This window comes from Bos javanicus, chromosome 15 (genome assembly GCF_032452875.1).
Source record: "Bos javanicus breed banteng chromosome 15, ARS-OSU_banteng_1.0, whole genome shotgun sequence".
Classification (NCBI taxonomy): Eukaryota; Metazoa; Chordata; class Mammalia; order Artiodactyla; family Bovidae; genus Bos; species Bos javanicus.
Genome location: NC_083882.1, coordinates 39,103,382 through 39,127,356, shown reverse-complemented (window position 1 = coordinate 39,127,356; position 23,975 = coordinate 39,103,382). Strand labels below are relative to the sequence as shown.

General features: G+C 36.5%; 1 protein-coding gene across 3 annotated transcripts in view; it reads left to right on the top strand.

Moving 5' to 3' along the window:
- The window catches only part of FAR1 (fatty acyl-CoA reductase 1), a 77,647-nt gene that overhangs the window by 34,013 nt on the left and 19,659 nt on the right, over positions 1 to 23,975 (top strand). For all 3 annotated transcript variants that reach the window (XM_061440736.1, XM_061440735.1, XM_061440734.1), the window contains 3 exons: positions 704 to 899; positions 8,549 to 8,724; positions 21,822 to 22,001. In XM_061440736.1, coding sequence (XP_061296720.1) covers positions 711 to 899; positions 8,549 to 8,724; positions 21,822 to 22,001 — 545 coding nt within the window. In that variant the 5' untranslated portion in view covers positions 704 to 710. The remainder of the gene's footprint in view (positions 1 to 703; positions 900 to 8,548; positions 8,725 to 21,821; positions 22,002 to 23,975) is intronic.

Below are 23,975 nucleotides of genomic sequence, written 5' to 3'. Positions count from 1 at the left end.
ACTGCATGAATCTTTCTGCATCTTGGTTTTTCCACTTAACTCTGGTTCTTTTATTTGTTTGTTCTCTTAGCATACTCACTCTGTTTTCTCCTGTTTCAGTGGAATTTGGGTAAGGAAGATAACTCAGCCTATATATTTCTTACTAGGACTTTTTTTAAAAGGAGACTTAAGTACCTTTTGGATATGTTATCACTACAGACATATAAAAGAAAGGACTTGGTGTTACCTCTTGTTTCAACTGGTGATGATAGGTGAATATGACACCTCACCATGTTATACAAGCTAAGGAATTGAGTCTTGCTGCTGACCTCTATTTGGTGTTATAAATACTTTTGGAGACAGAGAAATACCATTCATTTGTGTTTGGAGTTTAACTGAGGTTTAAGTGAAGATTTTGGTTCCTATTGCTGAAGGAATTCTTATAGGTCACTTGGTTCAAGCTGTGTTAAAGAAACCCAGGCCCAGAGAAGGTGAGTGACTTGACTGAGGTGATCCAGGGGAAGAAGGTTTAGAAGCTAGTGTTGCAGTTTGTTGTACTTTCTACCTTACTACAATGAACCAAAAGTTAATAGTGTTCTGTTTTGTTAACATTCATCTTGGATTTTTGCCTGTCCTTTAAAATACTTGAATACCAAGAGATTTTTAGTAGATAACAATTAGCATAAATCTTTGAACTGATACGTATTTGTCATGTTTTTTTTAGGATCAGAATGGTTTCCATCCCAGAATACTATGAAGGCAAGAATGTCCTCCTCACTGGAGCTACTGGTTTCCTAGGGAAGGTACTTCTGGAAAAGTTGCTGAGGTCTTGTCCTAAAGTGAATTCAGTGTATGTTTTGGTGAGGCAGAAAGCTGGACAGACACCCCAGGAGCGAGTAGAAGAAGTCATTAGTGGCAAGGTAAGTATGGAAAATAATCACTAAGAAGAGAGAAAAGAGTGTGTTTGTGTGTATATTATTGTAATCAACAACAGCCTAGTATCCTGAAAAAAATTAGCAGAAAGTCCTATAAGAATGGCAGTAAACTGAATATGAGTCCTGATCAGTAGGAGGGAGACAAAAGCTTTCCTCCATGATAAAACTGTATAACAAGTACCTTCTAAAGTACCTTTACGTTATATGTTTAATGTGTTTTTAGAATACTTGAGGCAAGTTATCTGTAATTACTAGATGCTTTAAATAGTTTTCAGAATAATAATACTTAAAAGTTACTTTCTAATTCTTACTGTGCTGTGAGACACAATACTTTGACAAGAGTTAAAATTTTGTAAGCACTAATTGCTCCCCACGAAAGCATTAGGAAGTGGCAAAATCACATACTCCTATTTGACTAATAACATGACAGAAGGGTCATATAGAATACAGACTATGTCATACATTTAAACCTTTAGAAAAACATTGCTGAGGAAAAAATGGAGATGAGCTGGAGTAAAATTATTTCATGGTCATAAGCTTTTGAATTTTCTCAAAATGAATGGATTTATCTGACATTTGTTGTTAATAACTTTGGTATAGTAGCTATGTAATTTTTTAGTTACTAGGTAGGTATTTGGTACCTTTTAACCTTCTAGGGCAGCTGTGACTTATATTAAAAAAAAAAAAAAAAAGACCAAAACCAGAAACATCTGAGTTACTCTGAAGCAGAATTGCTAAGAAGTATCAAAAGATATGATGATTAATTCTAGATTAACAGCTCTCTTAGAGTTGATACATAAATAATTTATTAGAAATAATTTATATTCCATTCTGGTTTGATCTTTCAGTAGAAATCCATAGTTAATAGTGGCTGACCTTTATTGAGTGCTTACCTTGTGCCAGGCACTATGTGCAAAACACTTTGTATATGTATTTAATTATTACAGCAACTCTTTAAGGTAAGTGTTGGTGTTACTCCCATTCTACAAGGTCATATAGTTAGTGTTAGAGCCAGTGTTTGTGAACTTTTAATGATTGGACCTTAGAGCTCATGCTCTGGTAGGGACAAATGTTGATATATCCCATTTTGCAGATATGGACAGTGAGTCTCAGAAGTTGTGTAGCTAATAGATACTGCATATAACATAGATGACTTGACAATAAATTCCTTTCTACTTTATAGTATTATTTCCTCAGTAGATAAGAAAGTAAGGCAAAGATGATGGAAGGCTTTGTGATTCAGTGGGAAAAGTAATCTTGAGAGTTGGATAGTTTACTGGTAAATGTAGCTGGTACACGCTGAGTGAAAATAGCTTAATTTCCCAAAGGTGATGGCAAAAAGCTTGGTACCTTTTTCACAAAAATTAAAAGAGAAGATGGCAAAAGCAAGAAAGAAGTCGATGAAGACCAGAGAAAAACAGTTAACAACAGCAGGAATGAGTCAGTTTATGGATTAGGGCAGTAATGGGAAGCTTATCTCCTAGGAGAGATAAAGTATGATAAAGGGAAAGTCTCTCAGTCATGTCCGCTCAGTCATGTCCGACTCTTGGCAATCCCATGAACTATACAGCCCATGGAATTCTCCAGGCCAGAATACTGGAGTGAGTGGCCTTTTCCATCTTCAGGGGATCTTTCCAACCCAGGGATCGAACCCAGGTTTCCCACATTGCAGGCAGATTCTTTACCAGCTGAGCCTCAAGGAAGTCCAAGAATACTAGAGTGGGTAGCCTAGCCCTTCTGCAGGGGATCTTTCTGATCCAGGAATTGAAGTGGGGTTGTTGCATTGCATGCGGATTCTTTACCAATTGAGCTATCAGGGAAGCCCAAAGTATGATAACAGAAGATCAATTAAAAGAAAAGATAACACCATACAGAGTAAGACCTGTACAGAAGTGTGGAAGTGTTTAAATACAACTTTTAATTTTCTTAAAATTATAGCATTATAATAAAATATAATCACCAATGTTCAGTACAATGATTTAGGATAAATTAAGAAAAGGTTAAATTATTGATATATTTAGAATTTTTTCTTTACCAAGGTGTTATATTGTTTGGAAATGATTTCCATTCAAATATAATTTTGATTCAGAAGGATAAACTTTTTTCTTTTGTGAAGCATTCATGTTTTTCTTGTTTGTATTTTCCTCTTATTCATTAAGAGGTAGTTCTAGACCCACAGGGTTTTAATAGTAAGATGTAAATTAATACTAGTTTTTCCTTTTAAAAATAAATTATTTGAAACTATTAGTAAGACGTTAAAGAATAAAAATAATACTTAATTTTATCCCAGTGTTTATTAAGTTTGTCTCCACATGAAAACTTTAAATAGTCCTTACTTCAACTAGAAAAACTTCTTTTCCCTGAATTAGTTTTAAAAAACAAATCTAGCTCTTTGAGGGCTACTCAGTGACTATATAGCTCACAAGGGTAGTTATACTCTACTAATATTCTCCCCGTTGCCACAGACTCCCAGGCACTTGTGTTCTTCCCCTTTGCCCTTCCTTTCATTAAGATATATGAGTCCTACTCTATATTAGAGGTGGTGTTCAGTCTCTGAGTTGTGTCCAACTCTTTGTGACCCCATGGACTGGAGCACACCAGGCTGCTCTGTTCTCCACTATCTCTTGGAGTTTGCTCAAATCCACGTCCATAGAGTTGGTGATGATATCTAACCATCTCATCCTTTGCTGCCCCCTTCCCCTTTTGCCTTTAGTCTTTCTCAGCATAGTGTTTTCCAAAGGTCAGCTTTTCACATCAAGCGGACAGATATTGGAACTTCAGCTTCAGCATCAGTGTCCTTCCAATGAATATTCAGGATTGATTTCCTTTAGGATTGACTGGTTTGATCTCCTTACAGTCCAAGGGACTCTCAAGAGTCTTCTCCATTACCACAATTTGAAAGCATTGGTTCTTTGGCACTCAGCCTTCTTTATGGTCCAACTCTCACATCCATACATAACTATTGAAAAAACCATAGCTTTGACTATATGGACATTTTTTGGGTGAAATGATGTCTCTATTTTTTAACACACTGTCTAGGTTTGTCATAGCTTTTCTTCCAGGGAGTAAGTGTCTTAATTTCATGGCTAGATTCTGTACAGACAATAAAAAAGATGTGAGTTAATACTTAAGTATTTACCACCACAAAACCTAGCTATATAATAGCTATGATTGAAGAATCTGCCTTCTTAAAGTGTGGTAGGTGCAAAGTTCATTTTCAGTTTTTTTGTGAGAGCTGAGATTGACTCAGCCGTATTCAATGTCATTTTAAAATTAAAACTATTTGGTAGCCTAGTATAAGGATGTTTTTAAAAAACATGATATAATTTATAGCTTTTTTTCCAAGTGACTTTTAATTGTAACTCTTGAGCAAATTATTTGATAATGTACATTGACTGCAGTGTGTAGCAGATAGTATTATTACCTCATCGCTGTATTTTTTCATATCCTCCAAATAGGTTGAAAGATTCTTCAATGATTTAAAGCAATGATTCTTAAACTTTTGGTCTCTATACCCCTTTATATTCTTAAAAATTATTGAGAACTTCAAAAAGGTTTTGTTCTTGTGAGGTTTTGTTTCAAATATCTTACTGACATTTATCATAGTAGATTCTAAACCAGAGACATTTTTAAAGGAAGAAAATATATGTACAAGCACACATTCCATTAGCCATCAAGAGTGATGATATCATCACAAATGTAGCTTTGGAAAATTCTTCTCTATACTTGTGAGAGAACGAAAGTGAAAAATAAATAATGTTTTAGTTTTGTTATGAAAATAGTTTTGACTTTGTGAAATACCTAAAATAGTCTGAGAGACGCCTAGGAACTTAACACACTTTGAGAACTGCTGCAGATTAAGAGGGTGCAGTGTTGCTTAGACCATTTAGGGACAGCCTTCTGGCACATTCTTAGGGATATACCAATAGGGGCAAAAATCTTTATGCTTTAAGGAGAGAGCTGACTTTTGCAGGTATCCAGAATTAATTTGAACCCAAGATTGGCAGTAAAAATTCCCTTAAAACTTTCGAACAGGGAGGCATCAAGGGGGCTTTAAGACCACAAGGCCTATTTTATGTAATAATGCCTGCTTGTGTGTTTTGTTGCCGTCTCTGCCATTTGTTTACTCATGTTTTATTATGAACCACTTATAATTGGTAATAATTATAATTGGTATGATGGTTTAGTCGCTAAGTCATGTCTGACTCTTGTGACCCCATGGACTGTAGCCTGCCAGGCTCCTCTGTCCATGGGATTCTCCAGGCAGGAATACTGGAGTGGGTTGCTGTTTCCGTCTCCAGGGGATCCTCCCAACCCGGGGATTGAACCCAGGTCTCCTGTGCTGCAGGTAGACTCTTTACTGATTGAGCCACCAGGGAACCCCTATAATTGGTATAACCACTAATAATTGTTTCCCAACACACTTTTTTCCTCTATTGAGAGGTTATTTATTCTTACTCACTTTTTATTTTTCAGAAAACATTTTTTGTGCCTGCTGAGTGCTGGGCATTTGACTTGATATAAAGGGTTGAATTCAGGAATAAGTAAGAGTCGTTCCTTTAATGGAACCTACAGTCTACAGTGTTTTTAAGAAGTGGGTTGAGGAAGAGAGAGTGTAGAGGTGTTAGGAGAGATTGGATAGGAGCAATTATTGAAGCTGATGTCTTAGTTGGAATTGAGGGCCTAAGTAAAATGTGAAAGAGTTGGGCATCTTCTCTGGAGTCTCCAGGGTAATGCTTCTAAAATTTTTCCTCATCAGTAAGCCTTATTTGTAAAGGAAATGATTATTTTCTACTCAAAGCCTGAAATTTCATTTAACTTTTTTAGTTTAAACATATGGCCATTATTTTACTCTAATCTGCTAAAGAGGACTACAATACAATCAAAAAAAAAAAAAAGTGATAAGGTTTGGATTTTAGAAATCTGATCATTTTAAACATATATATACTGCTTACGTCTGTGCTGAGGGATCATACAGTCCTCAAGTATTTGTTTAAATATTTGACTACAATACTGTATAAAATTATGTCATTTTATTTTATGCCTTAAAATATTATATCATGTTTTTTAATTCCCCCTGGCACATCCTACTGATTATTCCTAGGGTCATTCATTCTCACGTATATATAGCGTAGCTGCTAAATCAATAAAATGAGTTCTTTTTATATCAAGCAGCAATTAATATGTACACTTAAAGTTGTTAAACATTTAAATAGAGTCTACTATGATTTTGAAACAGGAATAAAAGAGCATAAGCGTAGGGCATTTACTGTAGTATGACATTGTCTTCTAGCAGAATTTCTCAACTTCAGCACTCTTCACATTTTAGGAGAGTTAATTCTTTATTGTGGGGAGCTGTCCTATGCATTGTAGGGTGGTCAGCATTCTTGGCCTGTGCCCACTAAATGCCAGCAGCTCCCTTTCCTCACCATCCCAGTTGTGACAAGGCAAAATTGTCTTTTAGACATCACCAAATGTTCCCCGGGGGCTAAAATTGCCCTGGCTTGAGAAGTGATATGCAGCAATGTCCCGTGGAAAATAAACCTCATTGCTGGCAAGGATTGAATTAAAATAGCTGACCATGAAATAAATTCTGGAAAGAGAAGAAAGTACATTAAAGAGAGCATTCGTGGACTTAGTAAAGTAGGAACTAATTGGGGTACCAGTGGGTTAAAAATATTGGAAAAAATGGCTTTGAATAACAACATGGTGGCTAGAGAAGGGAGGAGCATCAAGTTTGAGATGTAACTTGTGAAGCAGCATGATCAATTCTTGGTGGTAGTGGAGATATCTAATATGAAGAGGAATTAAAGGTCATTGGCAGTCTGGGAGAATGAAAAAGTGAATTCAATGTGTTAAAAGTACTTTTCTGGTTATATCTCAGGCTCCTTTTTCTCTGCTAGCCCCTTAAATATTCTTCAGAATTTGTCCCAGGCCTAGATCTCTTCTTACTAGGTCCAGTTAGGTGATTACTCAGCACCTTCTGTTGTATGTGAGATGAACGATTGTATTTTAAAATAGATTTGGAAAAAGCTTCATGTAGTCTGGACCTTGGGTGCTCATCACTGTTGCTACTGAGGGATATTCTCCTAGGGCTACATGTGTGGTTTATAGAATCAGTAATCTGATTCTCTCTTCCCTGAACTCAGGACCCACAGAGCCAGTTACCTCTATGGCATTGATCTTCTGTGGAGTCTCATTGACACTTTACGGTCAACATGAACAAAACTGAACTCCTCTCCATAGGTATTCTTCCAGTGTTTTCCACCTAATGAGTTTATTCACATAACAAATGTTTATCAGCACTCTGTTATCTGGGGCCTGTGTGCTGAGCACAATAGATGTGGTCCCTGTCTACATGGAGTTTGTATTCTTTATTCCTTCTCCTGTCATTGGCCAAGTCTTACTGAGTTATTTTTAATTTCCCAAACATAAATGCTCTATTACTCTTATGTGGTTATATGTAACACTTTCTCTGCCCGAAACACTGTTCTTCTACTTTATAATCTCAAGTCCTTCCCCATCAGGGCAAGTTGTTGCTCCCGTACAGACTCATAACACCGTTGTGTTAGCCCTGTTTTATTACTTATAACACTATATTTTAACTGTTTCCTTGTTTAATTTTTCCTATAAGATTCTAAATAACTTGAGACAAAGGTCATTTTCTTGTTTTCTCAGTGTATGGAAAGTACTCATTTTATCTGAAACGCTTAGTAAGTATTTTATTAATTACTATAAGAACAGTAATATTGAAGTCATTAGCTAAAGGTGGAGAAGACTATTACTTACTAAAAATCATATAGGAAGGTAAAAGTGAGTGCCATGTGTGTTTTATAGACTTTTTTTTTGCCCCAGATTTAAGACTCTCTGCTTAAACTACAAGTATGGATTTTAAATGGATTGGAGAGTCAGGGTGTAATAGAACAATGATCTGGAGGTCTCATCTATAAAATCTGGGGTAAAAAATTAAATTTGACTCACAGTTGAATGTATGTTTGTACTGTAACCATCTTGGGATCTGACTGATTCTCTAGTTAAATTTATTCCTTTGAATATATCTAAGGAATATTGAATTTTCTATTTTCAAATTAGAATCCTATATATATGATATTTCACAGGTTTTTCCAGCTTCTGATCTTAATATTTCCTTAAAAACTTTTTTTCCTTTAATATACTTTTTTTTTCCACTTTAAAATTTTTCTAAGATTTGAGGTAGAGTGTAGTTAATGGCATTTTACTCTAATCTGCTAAAGAGGACTACAGCCAAAAAAAAAAGTGATAAGGTTTGGATTTTAGAAATCTGATCATTTTAAACATTGATCTGATAAATATACTGCTTATGTCTGTGCTGAGGGATCATACAGCCTGATGAAAAAAGGCATAAACAGTTAAAATTTAACTTTGCAAACTGCTACCTCTGTGTCCTTGGTGAGTTACTTGACCTCTCTGTTTCTCAGATTCCTCATCTGTAAAATGGGGATAGTAGTTTCCATACAGAATGATAGCAATTTAAGCAACCTTAGGATTTGCATAGTTGAAATCTAAAATATACTGATCCTTGGGGGAGAAGATGGTGATGATGGATTTTAGAAAGTTGAAAAATACTGCCCTAAAATGTTTTTCTCCTTTGATAGCTTTTTGACAGATTGAGAGATGAAAATCCAGATTTTAGGGAGAAAATTATAGCAATCAACAGTGAACTCACCCAACCTAAACTGGCTCTTAGTGAAGAAGATAAAGAGATCATCATAGATTCTACTAATATTATATTCCACTGTGCAGCTACAGTAAGATTTAATGAAAATTTGAGGTAAGTAAAGGTATTTGTATGATATTTGAACTGCAGCATAGTTAAAAGATCTAATTTGAATTCTACTTGTTAGTCATTTTGAAAATGTTTTGAAAATGTTTGCTCTCTATTGTAGCTTTCAGTATCCTACAGCATGTTAAAAGAATTTTCCTTCTCTTAACAGTTAAAAACATGGGATTGCTAGTGTATGTTTCTTAGAAGTAGTTGCTGTGAATTTAAATATGGGGCAGGGAGAAAGCAAATGGGAAGTGTGGATTAGAAGAAAGAACTTTACCTTGGGTAGGAGTATTAGTCTTAACAACTAATAGTGTTTATTTCCTTTTCCCTCCATTCTTTCAGAAGTGTATTCTCCAGCAGCCTTATTTTTCTACTTCACACATATTGATCTGATATTAAGTATTAAGTAGTTGGGCTCAGGTTTTGCAGAGAAAGAAAAAATGGCTTATACATTGAAGTCATACCTTGTTTTTGTTTTAAAATGTTGGTATCACTGTAAATAGGGTACATTGGATATAGGTTTACTTTAAAAACAGTTTGGACTTCCTTCAAGATACCTATTTCAAGAAAAAACATAGCTTTCCAAATGGTCACTATGTTTTAAAAAGTCTCACGTATATGCAATTCAAATAATGATGCTTAATTCAGGGCACTTTTGATGTTATATACAGTTTTATAATATAAATCTAATTATATGGTCTTAGATCGGTTAGAATGGTGTATATTTTTTAGGTTTCATGATTTCTTGAAGGGCTTCTTAAAAAGTTTTTAAGTTCAGTTCTGATTATAAAGGACTTTGAGATTATCCCCCATATTGTCTGTAGAAGTGCAAACCTTAATTGACACTGTGTGACATGACAGTTCAGCGCCAAAACATTACAGTGAGTTCTGCTTATATTTCAGGTGAGGGAAATGATTGATAGTCCCTTATGTTTCTGTAACAATGTTTTATAGTTTCAAGGTGTTTTCTCACTCATTATTTCATTCCGTGCTTACATTACCCACCTTTATATAATGGGCAAATCCATTTTATACTTGAGGAAGCTGAGATAGCACTATGTAGTGGAAAAGGCATGAACTTTGGAATTACATACCTTGGTTCTAATCTTGGCTTTATCCTTTATGATCTGGTGATAATTACTTATTTACTTTTTAGTTCTTTTTATGCAGCAGTTATGTGTTCAAGATTCAGAAGTGACAAAAGAATCTTATTAGAACTTAGTATAATCTCATTTTCATAAAATATGTGTGTATACATACATGTTTTACATACATATCTTTTAATATTGGCCAGGTATTATATTTGGATAGTGTGATTATAGGTGGGTTTTTATTATGAAATAGTCAATCTATTGGGTATTTTCCCTTATTCTAGCTTTCATGTTTTTCATAACCAAAAAAGAGTTCACATAACATTAGGAAAGTGTTTTGAGGAAAAAGGTATATTCATACTTGATAATTATGGTATAATCCTCAAAGGGAAAACTAGATGTTTTCAAAAGGGATATTGTTTTGCAAACAGGCAAAATTCATTCAGGTGAAACTCATCTAAATAGCCTTATGAAAAGGACCCAAGTGTAATACTTTTGGGGCAAACATTTTCTTTCCTCTTTGTCTTCCCCTTAGGATAAGCAACATTACCATTAACAAAAGGGAAAATTTATTATTATTATTTGTTCTTTCACTAGAGATTGATGAACATTTATTGTTCTTTCCTTCCTTGCCAAGGCATGTATGTTTATTCACCTAATCCCAGTTGTTACATTGAAATTACTGTTTTCTATGAAGCAGTTTTAATGGATATTGACGTCTAAGTGGTGATATTACAACATTCTAAAATACTGTAGGTTGACATAACTACTTTTTACAGAGCAGTTATTCTTTTTTTTAATGGTTAACATTTTTATGTATTTTTTTCTTAATATATATTTTATTGAAATCTAGTTGCCTTACCATGTTTCAAGTGCACAGCAAGGTGATTCAGTTATTCATATACACATATATTATTTTTAAGATTATTTTCCATTATAGGTTGTTACAAGATATTGACTGTATGTGGTTCCCTGTGCTATACAGTAAACCTTTGTTGCTTCAGAGCAACTATTCTTTATAGCCACTTTTTATGTTAGCTCACAAAAAAAAAAAATGGTTCAAAGCCTTTACTTCCAGGGCAAAAAAATCTAGATTTTACTCCCCAAACTATATTTTTGGATAAATTAGAATAAATTGCGCACAAATCCTATTTGCAAAGTCCATACAGGCTAATAGAATATGCTTAAATAAGCATAAAATAGAAAATGTGGAGTTACTGAAGAGCATATGTTAAAGTGCTATGCTAATTGAGAGGTAGCAGAGCTCATTTATTTTTCACATATGGTGGTCTATAAATCTTGAAGTGGGGAGAAATGGAATCAAGATTAGGAATTATAAAGAAATACTGACAAAAGGAGAGAGTGATATTGAGGATAAAAAAGGGAGTTACTTAAATAGTTGATCATAGTTTGGCATCCCTTAAGTATTAAGGAAAGTGAGGGTAGGCAGGGCCAATGGAGTTGGGAGTAAAGAAGTATCAAGAGACTAGAGACCATGATGAGAATGTAAAACAGGATTAAGTGCAGAAATGGAAGGACAGATAATGTGGTGTGGGGAAAATTGACAGTATGAGGTTTTAGAGATGGAACAGTTTGGGGTAAGAAGGCCCAGGGTAGGAATATGAGAGTAGGTGTTCCGAAAGGAGTGGAAGTAAAGATCCATAATTAGAAAACATTAAGAAACTGTTGAGTTTAAGGGCATTGATACTCAAACTTTAGAGTGTGTTATGCAGCTTAAGAATTACTGGAGAATGTGTTAAAAATGCAGAATCTTGGACTGTGTTTGCCAAATTCAAATCCTGTAATTTTGAGATAATAACCGGGAATCCTCATTTTTAGGAAGAACCTAGGATGTGACTTATTTTATTTTTTTAATATAAATTTATTTACTTTAATTGGAGGCTAATTACTTTACAGTATTGAATTGGTTTTGCCATACATTGACTTGAATATGCCACAGGTGTACATGTGTTCCCCATCCTGAACCTCTGTCCCACTTCCCTCCCCATCCCATCCCTCTGGGTCATTCATCCCAGTGCACTAGCCCCGAGTACCCTGTCTCATATATTGAACCTGGACTGGTGATTCGTTTCACATATAATAATATTATGTTTCAGTGCCATTCTCCCAAATCATCCCACCCTCGCCCTCTCCCACAGAATCCAAACGACTGTTCTATACATATGTCTCTTTTGCTGTCTCGAATTCAGGGTTATCATTACCATCTTTCTAAATTCCATATATATGCGTTATTATACTGTATTGGTGTTTTTCTTTCTGGCTTACTTCACTCTGTATAATAGGCTCCAGTTTCATCCACCTCATTAGAACTGATTCAAATGTTTTCTTTTTAATGGCTGAGTAATACTCCATTGTGTGTATGTACCATAGCTTTCTTATTCATTCATCTGCTGATGGACATCTAGGTTGCTTCCATGTCCTGGCTATTATACACAGTGCTGCGATGAACATTGGGGTACATCTGTCTCTTTCAATTTTGGTTTCCTCGGTGTGTATGCACAGCAGTGGGATTGCTAGGTCCTATGGCAGTTCTGTTTCCAGTTTTTTAAGGAATCTCCACATTGTTCTCCATAGTAGCTGTACTAGTTTGCATTCCCACCAACAGTGTAAGAGGGTTCCCTTTTCTCCACACCCTCCCCAGCATTTGTTGCTTGTAAACTTTTGGATAGCAGCCATTCTGACTGGCATGAAATGGTACCTCATAGTGGTTTTGATGTGCATTTCTCTGATAATGAGTGATGTTGAGCATCTTTTCATGTGTTTGTTAGCCATTTGTATGTCTTCTTTGGAGAATTGTCTGTTTAGTTCTTTGGCCCATTTTTTGATTGGGTCGTTTACTTTTCTGGAATTGAGCTGCAGGAGCTGCCTGTATATTTTTGAGATTAATTATTTGTCAGTTGCTTCATTTGCTATTATTTTCTCCCATTCTGAAGGCTGCCTTTTCACCTTGCTCATAGTTTCCTTTGTTGTGCTGCTGCTGTTACTGCTAAGTCACTTCAGTCGTGTCTGACTCTGTGCGACCCCATAGATGGCAGCCCACCAGGCTCCCCCGTCCCTGGGATTCTCCAGGCAAGAGCACTGGAGTGGGTTGCCATTTCCTTCTCCAATGCATGAAAGTGAAAAGTGAAAGTGAAGTCGCTCAGTCGTGTCCGACTCTTCGTGACCCCATGGACTGCAGCCCACCAGGCTCCTCCATCCATGGGATTTTCCAGGCAAGAGTACCAGAGCGGGGTGCCATCGCCTTCTCCACCTTTGTTGTGCAGAAGCTTTAAATTTTAATTAGGTCCCATTTGTTTATTTTTGCTTTTATTTCCAATATTCTTGATGGTGGGTCATAGAGGATCCTGCTGTGATTTATGTCAGAGAGTGTTTTGCCTATGTTCTCCTCTAGGAGTTTTATAGTTTCTGGTCTTACGTTTAGATCTTTAATCCATTTGAGTTTATTTTTGTGTATGGTATTAGAAAGTGTTCTAGTTTCATTCTTTTACAAGTGGTTGACCAGTTTTTCAAGCACCACTTGTTAAAGAGATTGTCTTTTCTCCATTGTATATTCTTGCCTCCTTTGTCAAAGATGAGGTGTCCATAGGTGCATGGATTTATCTCTGGGCTTTGTATTTTGTTCCATTGGTCTATATTTCTGTCTTTGTGCCAGTACCATACTGTCTTGATGACTGTGGCTTTGTAGTAGAGCCTGAAGTCAGGCAGGTTGATTCCTCCAGTTTCATTCTTTCTCAAGATAGCTTTGGCTATCAAGGTTTTTTGTCTTTCCATACAAATTGTGAAATTATTTGTTCTAGCTCTGTGAAAAATACTGTTGGTAGCTTGATAGGGATTGCATTGAATCTATAGATTGCTTTGGGTAGTATACTCATTTTCACTATATTGATTCTTCTGATCCATGAACATGGTATATTTCTCCATCTATTTGTGTCCTCTTTGATTTATTTCACCAGTGTTTTATAGTTTTCTATATATAGGTCTTTAGTTTCTTTAGGTAGATATATTCCTAAGTATTTTATTCTTTTCGTTGCAATGGTGAATGGAATTGTTTCCTTAATTTCTCTTTCTATTTTCTCATTATTAGTGTATAGGAATGCAAGGGATTTCTGTGTGTTGATTTTATATTCTGCAACTTTACTATATTCATTAATTAGCTCTAGTACTTTTCTGGTGGAGTCTTTAGGGTTTTCTGGGTAGAGAATCATGTCATCTGCAAACAGTGGGAGTTTTACTTCTTCTTTTCCAATTTGGGTTCCTTTTATTTCTTTTTCTGCTCTGATTGCTGTGGCCAAAACTTCCAAAACTATGTTGAAAATAGTGGTGAGAGTGGGCACCCTTGTCTTGTTCCTGACTTTAGGGGAAATGCTTTCAATTTTTCACCATTGAGGATAATGTTTGCTGTGGGTTTATCATGTATGGCTTTTATTATGTTGAGGTATGTTCCTTCTATTCCTGCTTTCTGGAGGGTTTTTATCATAAATGGATGCTGAATTTTGTCACAGGCTTTCTCTGCATCTATTGAGATAATCATATGGTTTTTATTTTTCAATTTGTTAATGTGGTGTATTACATTGATTGATTTGCAGATATTGAAGAATCCTTGCATCCCTGGGATAAAGCCCACTTGGTCATGATGCATGATCTTTTTAATATGTTGTTGGATATTGTTTGCTAGAATTTTGTTAAGGATTTTTGCATCTATGTTCATCAGTGATATTGGCCTGTAGTTTTCTTTTTTGTGTCATCTTTGTCAGGTTTTGGTATTAGGGTGATGGTGGCCTCATAAAATGAGTTTGGAAGTTTACCTTCCTCTGAAGTTTTCTGGAAGAGTTTGAGTAGGATAGGTGTTAGCTCTTCTCTAAATTTTTGGTAGAATTCAGCTGTGAAGCCGTCTGGTCCTTGGCTTTTGTTTGTTGGAAGATTTCTGATTAGAGTTTCCATTTCCATGCTTGTGATGGTTCTGTTAAGATTTTCTATTTCTTCCTGTTTCAGTTTTGGAAAGTTGTACCTTTCTAAGAATTTGTCCATTTCTTCCAAGTTGTCCACTTTATTGGCATATATTTGCTGATAGTAGTCTCTTATGATCCTTTGTATTTCTATAATGTCTGTTGTTATCTCCATTTTTATTTCTAATTATATTGATTTGATTTTTCTCCCTTTGTTTCTTGATGAGCCTGGTTAATGGTTTGTCAATTTTATTTATCTTCTCAAAGAACCAGCTTTTGGCTTATTAATTTTTGCTGTGGTCTCTTTTGTTACCAACAAATCACAAAAGAAATCAAAAAGGAAATCAAAGTATGCATAGAAACAAATGAATATGAAAACAGAACAACCCAAAACCTGTGGGAAACTGTAAAAGCAGTGCTAAGGGGAAGGTTCATAGCAATACAGGCATACCTCAAGAAATAAGAAAAACGTCAAATAAATAAACTAACTCTACACCTAAAGCAACCAGAAAAGGAAGAAATGAAAAACCCCAGGGTTAGTAGAAGGAAAGAAATCTTTAAAATTAGGGCAGAAAATAGGATGTGATTTGGAGAAGGCAGTGGCACCCCACTCCAGTACTTCTGCCTGGAAAACCCCATGGACGGAGGAGCCTGGTAGGCTGCAGTCCATGGGGTCACTCAGAGTCGGACAGAACTGAGCGACTTCACTTTCACTTTTCACTTTCGTGCATTGGAGAAGGAAATGGCAACCCATCCCAGTGTTCTTGCCTGGAGAATCCCGGGGACGGCGGAGCCTGGTGGGCTGCCGTCTATGGAGTCGCATAGAGTCGGACATGACTGAAGCGAATTAGCAGCAGCAGGATGTGATTTGAATGACAGATGTCTGGGTCCCCTGCCTTGGTCGATTAATTGGCCCCTCGACATCTGTTTCTGTATCTTCACTAAGTTAAAAAGAAAAATCAGCAGCATTGGTGATGAAATCAGTAATGTAGGTAGTATTTTTGTAATCAGTGATGTAGGTAGTATTTTATCAGACATAGGAGAGTGGTGAGGGAGAGATCACAATGGCCTGGGTAATTTATTGAAAATGTAGTTTCCCAGGACTCAGTTTAGACATTGGAGAGTGTCTAAGGATGAGGTCGAACAGTCTGCATTTTTAATAACTCAACCAGTGTCAGTCATTCCAAGGATGAGTCCCTGGTCTATGTCTTAGAGGTGTTATCAACACAGATTTTGAACAACCCAATATAGAAGACAGGTGAATAAGAAAATTTATTAGCTGTTCAAGTTGAGGTTTCTCCTTTATTGAAATGATTTCTGTGTCTGCATTTATGATGGACCATTATTACAAAGATTTGTTCATTTTGCTCTCCCCACCAAAAGCCAGTGTTACATAAAATGCATTTAAGAATTCATATAACCAAAACCTAGTGAGAACTTTTATTTTTGTTTAGCACTACTGAATGCTTTCAGATCTAACATGTCAGGATCTCAATGGTAAAACAAGTGTGAGGATACTAGCCTGGCAGGGATATTAAGAGTTATTTATGTGGGCACAAAATGCCTTCAGGTTTGGGCTCTCAGTTGCAGATGAATGGTAAGAGGTGAGCAGACAGAGCACAGAACTTTTCCTTTGTAAAGTTATTCCTTATTTTCAGTGACCCAGAAATTCTGTCACCATCCTCAGGAGCCTGTAACAAAATATCCTTTGTGTCTTGCTTCCAAAACATTACTCTCCCTACCACGATTGTTTTGCAAATGGGAAAGTAGATAGCACATTGCCTTACAGTCTAGTGGACAGTATCCTCTCTGTGAAATGTCTTTTTTGCTGGATATCTGTTCAAACAGATTTTCCTCCTTCAGTTGAGATAAGGAAAGAAAAAGATAAACTCATGATTGTAAGACCCCAACCCGATTATTTCATTGAAAAAAATTTTTTCTTCTGTTTCCATAGGTTCTCAGATACTATTAAATTAAGAGAAAAAATAAGACCCAAGAGTTTTTTCTCATAAATTATTTCTTGTTCCTAGTGACCCAGAACTTGTTGTCCTGTCCTCAGAAACCTGTAATAGGATATTCTCTGTATACCTTTTCCAAAACAGCACCCTCCCCATTCCGACTGTTTTGCAAATGTGATATGCATCAAAGCACTACTTTACAGTTAAGTGGACCAGATTCTATCTGTGACATATTCTGGCCTTTTAAAAGAATGGTTGATGTTTTTTTCTTCTTAAATATTGAAAATGTAACTCAAAACTATTTTTATTTTTTAAAAAAACTTTCTTGTGGTTTCTCTTTGAAAATATAGTGTTCCATGAAATGTAAGCATAAAATTTATAATTTTCCTATTGAAACAATTTCTATATTTCTGACTTTTTCATATATAATTTTCATGATGTGATATTTCATGTTATTACTTAGTATAGCAAATTTAGGGAATTTTTCTGAGGGTGTGGGAATAAAGGGAACCCTTGTACTCTGTTGGTGGGAATGTAAATTGGTGCAGCTAATTTCTTTGTAGAACAGTATGCAGGTTCCTCAAAAAACTAAAAATAGATTTGCCATATGGTGTAGCAGTTCCACTCCTGGGTGCATATATCTGCACAAAACTATAATCCAAAGAGATATATGCAACCCTGTGTCCATAGCAGCACTATTTATAATAGCCAAGACATGGAAACAACCTAAATGTTCATTGACAGATGAATAAAGAAGGTGGGTATATATACATACAATGGAATGTTATTCAACCATAAAAAAAGAATGAAATAATGCCTTTTGCAGCTACATGGATGGACCTAGAGATTATCATATTAAGTGGAGTAAGTCAGAAAGAGAAAGACGAATACCATATGATATCACTTATATGTGGAATCTAAAGTATGACAGAAATGAACTTACCTATGAAACAAACTCACAGACATAGAGAACAGACTGGTGGTTGCCAAAGGGGGGGGGGGGGTTGAAAAGAAAGTTTGGGACTAGCAGATGCAAACTCTCATATGCAGAATGGATAAACAACAACAGCCTAATATATAGCACAGGCAGCTGTATTCAATATCCTGTAATAAACCGTAATGGAAAAGAATATGAAGTATATTTATATTAATATATATATAACTGAATCACTTAGCTGTACACCAGAAACTAACACAACATTGTAAATCAAGTATACTTGAATTAAAAAACAAAAGCAAAAATGCAACCAAAAATCCCCTGAAACAACAAATTTAGGAAATTTTAATTTCTTTTTGAAAAATTAGGGTTAGAATAAGTTTTTCCTCTCAGTTAAAATTTCAGTAGTTTAACTATATTGGTAACTGTTATTTCTGTAATTCCTGGTGCTTTATCGTAATCTCTTTCAGATCAGTTGTATCAGCTTATAGTGTCACCAACACTGTATTAACTTTGCCAGTTTTTTTCACAGTATACTGGTTTTGAGTATTTCAACATTTTTCCCCCTCAAATAAGTTATAAACGGAAGTATAATATAAAGTGGGCTTCCCAGGTGATGCTAGTGGTAAAGAATCCACTAGCCAATGCAGGACACATAAAAGACATGGGTTTGATCCCTGGGTCTGGAAGACCCCCCAGAAGGAGGAAATGGCAACCCACTCCAGTATTCTTGCCTGGAGAATCCGATGGACAGAAGACCTTGTCAGGTTACAGTCCATAGGGTTGCAAAGAGACACAACTGAAGTGACTTAGCATGCAAATAATAGATTGCGAAAACTACTCACCCTTTAAGTAATATTTTTTAAATGCCTATTTTGGAACTACGTTAGGAATAATGCTAAGTACTTGCAAGCTTTTTTTTTTTTTCATTTAATTTTAGATAAAATCTTAGTAGGTAGTCTCTTACCTGTTCTCCTTTACTGATGAGTACACAGGTCGGAGTGCCTGAGTGACTTTTCAGTTCAGTTCAGTCGCTCAGTTGTGTCCAACTCTTTGCAACCCCATGAATCACGGCACGCCAGGCCTCCCTGTCCCTCATCAACTCCCGGAGTTCACTCAAACTCATGTCCATCTAGTCGGTGATGCCATCCAGCCATCTCATCCTCTGTCGCCCCCTTCTCCTCCTGCCCCCAATCCCTCCCAGCATCAGAGTCTTTTCCAATGAGTCAACTCTTCGCATGAGGTGGCCAAAGTATTGGAGTTTCAGCTTTAGCATCAGTCCCCCCAATGAACACCCAGGACTCATCTCCTTTAGAATGGACTGGTTGGATCTCTATGAAGTCCAAGGGACTCTCAAGAGTCTTCTCCAATACCACAGTTCAAAAGTATCAATTCTTTGATGCTCAGCTTTCTTGACAGTCCAACTCTCACATCCATACATGACTACTGGAAAAACCATAACCTTGACTAGATGGACCTTTGTTGGCAAAGTAATATCTCTGCTTTTCAATATGCTATCTAGGTTGGTCATAACTTTCCTTCCAAGGAGTAAGCATCTTTTAATTGCATGGCTGCAATCACCATCTGCAGTGATTTTGGAGCCCCCCAAAATAAAGCCTGCCACTGTTTCCCCATGTATTTGCCATGAAGTGATGGGACCAGATGCCATGATCTTTGTTTTCTGAATGTTGAGCTTTAAGCCAACTTTTTCACTCTCCTCTTTCACTTTCATCAAGAGCTTTTTAGTTCCCCTTCACTTTCTGCCATAAGGCTGGTGTCATCTGCATATCTGAGGTTATTCATATTTCTCCTGGCAATCTTGATTCCAGCTTGTGCTTCTTCTAGCCCAGCGTTTCTCATGATGTACTCTGCATATAAGTTAAATAAGCAGGGTGACAATATACAACTTTGACGTACTCCTTTTCCTATTTGGAACCAATCTGTTGTTCCATGTCCAGTTCTAACTGTTGCTTCCAGACCTGCATATAGGTTTCTCAAGAGGCAGGTTAGGTGGTCTGGTATTCCCATCTCTTGAAGAATTTTCCACAGTTTCTTGTGATCCACACAGTCAGAGGCTTTGGCATAGTCAATAAAGCAGAAATATATGTTTTTCTGGAACTCTCTTGCTTTATCGATGATCCAGCGGATGTAGGCAATTTGATCTCTGGTTCCTCTGCCTTTTCTAAAACCGGGTTGAACATCTGAAAGTTCACGGTTCACGTACTGCTGAAGCCTGGCTTGCAGAATTTTGAGCATTACTTGACTAGCGTGTGAGATGAGTGCAATTGTGTGGTAGTTTGAGCATTCTTTGGTTTTGCCTTTCTTTGGGACTGGAATGAAAACTGACCTTTTCCAGTCCTGTGGCCACAAATTTCCTGGCGTATTGAGTGCAGCACTTTCACAGCATCACCTTTTAGGATTTGAAATAGCTCAACTGGAATTCCATCACCTCCAGTAGCTTTGTTTGTAGTGATGCTTTCTAAGGCCCACTTGACTTCACATTTCAGGATGTCTGGCTGTAGGTGAGTGATCATACCATCGTGATTATCTGGGTCGTGAAGATCTTTTTTGTACAGTTCTTATGTGTATTCTTGCCACCTTTTCTTAATATCTTCTTCTTCTGTTAGGTCCATACCATTTCTGTCCTTTATTGAGCCCATCTTTGCATGAAATGTTCCCTTGGTATCTCTGATTTTCTTGAAGAGATCTCTGGTGTTTCCCATTCTGTTGTTTTCCTCTATTTCTTTGCATTGATCACTGAGGACGGCTTTCTTATCTCCCCTTGCTAGTCTTTGGAACTCTGCATTCAGATGCTTATATCTTTCCTTTTCTCCTTTGCTTTTGGCTTCTCTTCTTTTCACAGCTATTTGTAAGGCCTCACCAGACAACCATTTTGCTTTTTTGCATTTCTTTTCCATGGGGATGGTCTTGATCCCTGTCTCCTGTACAATGTCACGAACCTCCGTCCATAGTTCATCAGGCACTCTATCAGATCTAGTCCCTTAAATCTATTTCTCACTTCCACTGTATAATCGTAAGGGATTTGATTTAGGTCATACCTGAATGTTCTAGTGTTTTTCCCCACTTTCTTCAATTTAAGTCTGAATTTGGCAATAGGGAGTTCATGATCTGAGCCACACTCAGCTCCCAGTCTTGTTTTTGCTGACTGTATAGAGCTTCTCCATCTTTGGCTGCAAAGAATATAATCAATCAGATTTTGGTGTTGACCATCTCGTGATGCTGATAGGTATGCTAAGCCAGATTTGAACCCAGGTCTTATTCCAGAGTCTTGTTTTTAATCCCACTTCACTTCAGGATGTATGAATTTAAAAAATATTATTCACACATATTTTTCCATGCTTTTATAGTTCTCATAATTTTTTTAATGGCTGTATTCTTTCATTGTGTTAAAAATACCTACTTTATTAAATCATATCACAGTGAATATTTGAGCTCTAGCCTTTTGCTATTTCTAGGTAGTGCCTTATCAGTTATTATTCTGCGTATATACTTTTGCATTTGTGAAATTTTTGCCTCAAATAAATTTCAAGAAGGGAATATATAGACCTTGGGATCTTGCATGTCACTCTTGTAACAAATGTACCAGTTTTGTTCTTAACACCCCTTTGCATTGTGTAGCCTTAAAAAGGCGGTTAGGTTAATTGCTACTAAAAGAGAGATAAACATTTTTATTTGATTTTATGTTAATAAAATTTAAGGTTTTTGCGTTTTCTTTGACTGTTTTGTCCTGATTGATTACTCTACCATAGCATTTTAAAATTACTTATTCTTTTCTTTGTATGTGGTATAGTCAGTTCATAAAACAGTATGCTTTCAAAAATCAAGATGCAAAAAAAGTGTAAAATGACTTCAAAATGTATGCATAAAAGCCAAAGACTGAAATTATCTGTGTCTATTTCTGGGAAATTTCAAATAATCAGAAAAATTTTAAATACAACTGATAGAATGGCTGTACTTCATGTTAAAATAACAAACAAAATCTGAGCTAAGGGATTAGTTGTAAAGAAACAAATACCTCTTTGTCCCTTTCTATCTTTGATACTCTAAAATGGAAATAAGTTTTTTTTTAGTGGGTGAAAGAAAGACATAGCTTCCCAATTTTTTATTGTGACTTTTTGTTTTACAGAGATGCTGTTCAGTTAAATGTGATTGCTACACGACAGCTTATTCTGCTTGCACAACAGATGAAGAATCTGGAAGTGTTCATGCATGTATCAACGGCATATGCCTACTGCAATCGAAAGCATATTGATGAAGTAGTCTATCCACCCCCTGTGGATCCCAAGAAGCTGATTGATTCTTTAGAGTATGTTTGTTTGAAATTTATTCAAATTTGCTTTGACCCCAAACTTTGGATCCAGATTTATCTATTTACATGTATCTCTTTGTCTGTTTAGTTTCTCTCTCTCTCCATCCACACATATGTATGCATTGCTCTCTTCCTTACTCAGCAAATTATTATATATCTACTGTGTTCTGTTTATTGTATTGATTTGTACCTAATGACTCTAGGTGAAGTCATTGTGAAGCTTTCATTTTTGAACAGGTGTGATGGTTGGAGGAAAGCCTTTAAAACAGCTTATTCATGGTATTAGAGTCTCAGTTTTTTCAAGGAATCAATCTTAGCCATCAAGAAGTTCCTGATATCCATGGAGAGAAATGACTGCCTATTCAATAGCAAGGTCTAATTTATTAAAAGATTATGCTTTTATTTTGCCCAGTGGAATATGGTTGACTCTTGAATAACATGGGTTTGAACTATGTGAGTCTACTTATATGCAGATTTTTTCAGTAAATAAGTACTCTAGTACTACACAGTCTGTGGTTGATTGAATGTGTTGATACACAACCATGATACAGAGCGCTGACTGTAAAGTTACATGGGGATTTTTTACTGCACGTAGAGTCAGTGCCCCAGCCCTGTGTTTTTCCAAGTGTCAACTGTATATCCTCAGAGGAGCCTTGAATTTTTAGGAAATCAGAGGAGTCATGATCCTTTAATTGATATTCCTAGTGTTATTGTTTATTATCTTTCTAAGGACTAGGCTGGATGGCATCACTGACTCGATGGACGTGAGTCTGGGTGAACTCCAGGAGTTGGTGACGGACAGGGAGGCCTGGCCTGCTGCGATTCATGGGGTTGCGAAGAGTCGGACACGACTGAACGACTGAACTGAACTGAACTGAAGGACTAGAATCCTACTATCAATTATTGCTTGAGAAGTGTTTGTGATTTGGTGGATACAACTAGGCATGGCCAAGATTTCATTTGCTTTAGCCTGTACATTCTCATTGAGTGAAACGAACAGGATCAAAGCAAGAATAAATAGCAGCGTCTTTTCTTCTTTTATAGACTATAATTATAGAAAATTTCAGTATCCATATATCTTCACGTGTTTTTTTATTCTCATATAATATTCCTGCAAGCTTTTTCTTCCTTTATTCTCTATTTGCCCTTAGGTCTCTCTTCTTCCAAGAGATCCTGTTCACGTTCAGCTCCTTAGTTACCATCCCCTGTTTCTCAGTTGAATTCTTTACTTCCCAGGGGTGCTACAGAATGTTCATAGCTCCTTCTCCAAGTTTTCTTCTAAAATAAGCATAGAAGTCCATTTCTTTAAGGTTTTCCTAGAAATATGAGAAAATAGATTTGTAAGAAAGTTATTATTGGGAGCTTTCTGGGACATTCTTATGGTAATTCCCTGGTTTCTGTTTTCTAACTCCATTTCTTGCTGCTGCTGCTGCTGCTAAGTCGCTTCAGTCGTGTCCGACTCTGTGCGACCCCAGAGACGGCAGCCCAACAGGCTCCCCCGTCCCTGGGATTCTCCAAGCAAGAACACTGGAGTGGGTTGCCATTTCCTTCTCCAATGCATGAAAGTGAAAAGTGAAAGTTAAGTTGCTCAGTCGTGTCCGACTCCTAGCGACTCCATGGACTGCAGCCTACCAGGCTCCTCCATCCATGGGATTTTCCAGGCAAGAGTACTGGAGTGGGTTGCCATTGCCTTTTCCGATGGTTCCAAATATCTGCCTCATTTTCCTCAGATCATTAGGCAGAAGTGTTTAATATCTCTGGGAAAAGTTGAACATGTAAGTTAATTTATCTGTTTATTTTTTCTCTATCCAAACATCTGAGTTGCTGAGAAAGAACCTATAAGCCTACTCTATTATTTCCTTCCTTTGTTTACAAAAAAATCTGGCCAGCAGATAATTTTAGGATAACTCATAGATTGACTATGTAATCTCCCTCCAGTGATAAGTCTTACTGGCTCTACAGTCTCTCCTA